At 36.5% G+C, this 5,155-nt stretch overlaps 1 protein-coding gene across 3 annotated transcripts in view; it reads left to right on the top strand.

Annotated features, from left to right (window-relative positions):
- LOC108735146 (zinc finger SWIM domain-containing protein 8) overlaps positions 1 to 5,155 on the top strand; it is a 75,318-nt gene that overhangs the window by 49,851 nt on the left and 20,312 nt on the right. For all 3 annotated transcript variants that reach the window (XM_025976658.1, XM_025976657.1, XM_025976656.1), the window contains exon 3: positions 3,415 to 3,575. In XM_025976658.1, coding sequence (XP_025832443.1) covers positions 3,415 to 3,575 — 161 coding nt within the window. The remainder of the gene's footprint in view (positions 1 to 3,414; positions 3,576 to 5,155) is intronic.

A 5,155-nucleotide genomic window follows, 5' to 3' on the forward strand; every position in this document is an offset into this window, starting at 1 on the left:
TCCTGCTTCAAACGGAGCAGCTGAGAATGCTGTTAAAACTTTTAAGAAAAAGTTTAAGATTTTGTTAAAAGAAGGATACTCAAGGCGTGATGCGTTAATGAAGTTCTTATTTTACTATAGAGCGATGCCTCATGTAACAACTGGTATTTCACCAGCTGAATTGCAAACCGGTCGTTCTTTTCGTACGCGATTAGACCTAATCAGACCAAACCTAAGATTTGAAGTTGGGAAGAGACAATTAGCCCAGCAGCGATTTTACAGGGGTAATCGTTTTGTCAAATTTAATATTGGTGACCAAGTTATGTGTAAGAATTATAGCCGCAACTCTTGGGAGTTAGCTACAATTGTTGCACGAGCAGGTGCAGTCACTTATGATGTTAAGACTCAAAATAATGTAATAGTTAAGAGGCACATTGATCAATTAAAATCGTGCAATGTTGTACAGCTACCTAATAGCTCGTTTAGTCAAAATCAAGCTCACGATGTAACTGTACGTTCTGTAGAGAACAGCAATAGTGACTCTAGTAATACTGATATGAGTGAGGCGAAGACTCCAGTAGTTATACGAAGATCATCTCGCGTGATTAAACAACCTCAGCGACTTAATTTATAAATGCTTAAATTCTCAAGCATTGTGCTTTTGTACTACATGTTTGCCATTATTGTTATGATAAGCAAAGAATGTAAGGGGGAAGGAGTGTAGTATCTATAAGTTATAATAGTTATAGATAGAGGGATATAGCAATTTCCTCCTCCCTTAACGCGAGCCTTCAGTTTCCGCCTGTGGCATACGGTAATGTACGAGCCTACAATAAAGAGCTACGGTGTTGACTTAAAATTATTATTGTCTTTTATTCACATACCTGCCCTCAAACATTACAGTGACAAAGGTTTCTTAATTAATAAACGCATGGGACTATGCACCAAGGATGATTTCCCTGATATACATGTGTGAAGTGCCATGTACCATGGACTAAGTTAGATTATCTTAAGTGGGTGTCCTGATTGACATATATGAAGTATTTTACACCAAGGGTTTAGGTTTTGGTTATGGTGAGAAAGGTTTTCTTGATTGATAAATGTGAAGTGTTATACACCATGAGTTTAGGTTAGGTTATGGTGAGAGAAAGTTTCCTGATTGACAGACCTAAAGGACTATGCACCAAGGCTTTAGGTTAAGTTATAGTAGGAAAGGTTTCCTTGGTAAACATGTGTGAAGGGTTATGTACCATGGGTTAAAGTTAGATTATCTTGAGAGGATTTCCTGAACGATATATGTGAGGTGCTACGTGCCAAGGGGTTTATTTTTGGTTATGGTGAAACAGGATGTAGGGATGTACTATGTTAGAACATGATGGGAAATGCTACCCTGATTGAAAAGTGCTATGCATCAAAGCCTTAAGTAAGATTATGGTTATGTATGGTTAAATATGTTCCATTGACAGTGGTACCTACCCATCAACTAGCATGCACGTAAGATTTACTAGATCGATGGGAAGTTTTGTGGAAATGTGTGATAAAAATATTAACCTATATTTTAACATTCGTTTCTTTTAAAGTACAAAAAAGTCGACGCATTATATATGCAATTGTCGATCTGGAACGAATAAGTAAGTCCTTTTAATTTCTATTTCTTTGTCGTCTTGCTATCCGTTACTTTTTCTGGGGAACGGAACGTCGCCACTCACGCTTCAGATACGGAACATCTCTTCTCCAGCTCCACAAATGCGAAATGCCTTCAAACTTAATGGTTTTCTTTCATTCGTGCCTTCCTTGTTCTCTCCTCCCTTTAGAAGGGCTTAATGTGGTCCTATTATAAATACAATATACCATACACGTCCGTTTTGTTTGTTACGTGGCAAGCGGCGAAAATTTTCATAGAATTCGTAAACAAGAAGTAGATAGCGCCTGATGCTGTGTTAGAATGGAGAAATGCTGTTTTTGTGACTTTAAAAATTGCAGAGGGACATTTGCTTATTTCCTGAATTTCTACAAAAGGGGAAACGTTTGTTTTCTAAAGTACTTTTGTGAAAATGACTATTTACAAGAAATGCTCATTAAAAATTTTGAATATTTTATGTGTTCTGCGAACTTCCAGAAAAAGGTGACAACATTCGAGATGTCTAATATTAATCGAAGACTGCTTTTATTTCAGTTTATAGTAAGAAAAGACAACACAAATGAAGTTGTGGTCGTAAGCAATCAATTAAAAGTATTCTTGGGTTAAAGTTCGGTTAGGTTCAGTCATGTTTTGCTAAATGACTTACCGGAAAATTGGTTTATTTAATTACTTAGGATCGTTAGGCTACGATTGGAGAAGACAACAAGAACGAAGTGAGCCTTTTCGGGGTAATGTCCTTCCATTCCCTTACAGGAATGTACAATGGTTTTTACGTTCTACGTAATGTACGTTTGAGTGTCCCTTATTTTGATCTTTTTTGAACTTGTTTAATTTATCACTCCAAGAATATTGTAGCGAGCACGAGCGTGTTTGTGTGCGATCGAGGCATACGTGTGTGTGAGCGGCTTATCGATTCGCCGACTAGCCGCGGCCGCCTTTCTTTATCTGCGGCGTATTTATAAACGTGTGTGTCGTACCTGCATTCTGGGAAAGCAATTAAACAGTTCAAAGAAAAAGAAACTTTTCCGGACGGTTCGAGAAGGTTCCCGAACGGAAACAAAAGAGTATTTAAAGGAAGAGACGATCGCCGAGAGAAGTAGAAATAAATTGACCGTTGCAGAAGTGAATCGAGAAATAAATTGACAGTGATAGCAGTGAAATAAATAGCGCAGTGAATAGTGATATATCAACAGTAGTGTAAATAAATAGAATAATTCATAACCTAAGTTTAGTAATAATTTAATAGTGTTTTTAAGTTCTTTAATAATTAGTGTAAATAAATAGTTTTTGTCGTTATCAATCTTAGAAGTTAATTTTGTTAAACCCACGAACATTACAATATGTTTATATCGTAGATAAAAATATTTCTCCTAAGTCTAAGTCTGTTTTGATAAAGATAAGGTGCCGTCTAGCAATTTATATATAAATTACTTAATACATGTTTTTTTCGATGTTTTAATTTTTTTCTTAGTTGATGTCTAATACTTCTTATAAATTATAGAAAAAAAATTTAGGATTATTTCGATTTTTTCGGTTCAGTTGGAATACGATTCCTGTTTTAGTAATTTTCACGACGAAGCAGAAAACAAAACGAAGAAACGATGACTAGTTCTATGTCTTCGGTTGGGGCACAGTCCTTATTGATACGATATTTTTAATAGGATATTTCTATCGTAGATTTATTTATTGTTAATTCAACTTGATCATCTTACTCTTGTGTACATATAATTCAACAGACTCCGGCTGCATCTTGAGTCGTGTGTTTATTTCTACTTTTCTGTTTTGTTTTTCAGGTTTCCACTTATCAGCGAGTGTCCAACAATTACCCCGCGGTGCCTACAACGTGGCCGTGACCTTCGACCGCCGCAGAATCAGTTCGTGCAATTGCACTTGTAGTCTCTCAGCCTATTGGTGTTCCCACGTAGTGGCCGTATGTCTCACCCGCATCCACTGGGTAAGTCATTTTAAAACTAAGTTACCAGTTCATCCTTTGTTTATTTGTACAATGTGTGTAGTCTCTCGGCACCGGTATCCACTTTTATCCCGGAAAAATGGTGACTTTAGCACAAATAACGGGATTTCTCAGATATAGGTAGCTCAAACAATAACAATATATAACGAAAGGAAAAGTTAAGAATACTTTTTCTCTTAAAAAACTCCGTTAAAGTTAAGATGATGTGTCTTCAGGACCTGCTTTATGCAAGGCTTGGTCTAAAATTTGAAGAGGGTTCCTCGCACCAAGGCTTTAGGTTAAGTTATAGTAGGAAAGGTTTCCTTGGTAAACATGTGTGAAGGGTTATGTACCATGGGTTAAAGTTAGATTATCTTGAGAGGATTTCCTGAACGATATATGTGAGGTGCTACGTGCCAAGGGGTTTATTTTTGGTTATGGTGAAACAGGATGTAGGGATGTACTATGTTAGAACATGATGGGAAATGCTACCCTGATTGAAAAGTGCTATGCATCAAAGCCTTAAGTAAGATTATGGTTATGTATGGTTAAATATGTTCCATTGACAGTGGTACCTACCCATCAACTAGCATGCACGTAAGATTTACTAGATCGATGGGAAGTTTTGTGGAAATGTGTGATAAAAATATTAACCTATATTTTAACATTCGTTTCTTTTAAAGTACAAAAAAGTCGACGCATTATATATGCAATTGTCGATCTGGAACGAATAAGTAAGNAAGAGGATTCCTCTTAGATTTTATTTGGTTTTTTTTTTATCGAAGATGGTTTAATGAAAAAAAAAATATCTATAGTTAGGACGTTTAAAATTGGTATAGGTCGCAATAAACGTGTCGCATTTATATTTTATTTACTTTCTCTAGCGATGTGCACTTCCAATGTCTAGGATGCGCGCTGGAAAAATCGTAGGTAGGGAGAAAAAACTCATTATACTCTCGACTCTTGTTCATGAAACATACTTTTTCATACAGTACGTGCCAAAAGTTTTGTTCAATCATTAATAGTAGTGCGACTCGAAAACAAGCGTTAAAGCCTTTAATATATCTATAGACGCAAAGGACTATGCACCAAGGATGATTTCCCTGATATACATGTGTGAAGTGCCATGTACCATGGACTAAGTTAGATTATCTTAAGTGGGTGTCCTGATTGACATATGTGAAGTATTTTACACCAAGGGTTTAAGTTTTGGTTATGGTGAGAAAGGTTTCCTGATTGATAGACGCAAAGGACTATGCACCAAGGATGATTTCCCTGATATACATGTGTGAAGTGCCATGTACCATGGACTAAGTTAGATTATCTTAAGTGGGTGTCCTGATTGACATATGTGAAGTATTTTACACCAAGGGTTTAAGTTTTGGTTATGGTGAGAAAGGTTTCCTCATTGATAGACGCAAAGGACTATGCACCAAGGATGATTTCCCTGATATACATGTGTGAAGTGCCATGTACCATGGACTAAGTTAGATTATCTTAAGTGGGTGTCCTGATTGACATATGTGAAGTATTTTACACCAAGGGTTTAAGTTTTGGTTATGGTGAGAAAGGTTTCCTCATTG

The sequence above is a fragment of the Agrilus planipennis genome, unplaced genomic scaffold (genome assembly GCF_000699045.2).
Source record: "Agrilus planipennis isolate EAB-ADULT unplaced genomic scaffold, Apla_2.0 scaffold102, whole genome shotgun sequence".
In the NCBI taxonomy this organism is placed as follows: Eukaryota; Metazoa; Arthropoda; class Insecta; order Coleoptera; family Buprestidae; genus Agrilus; species Agrilus planipennis.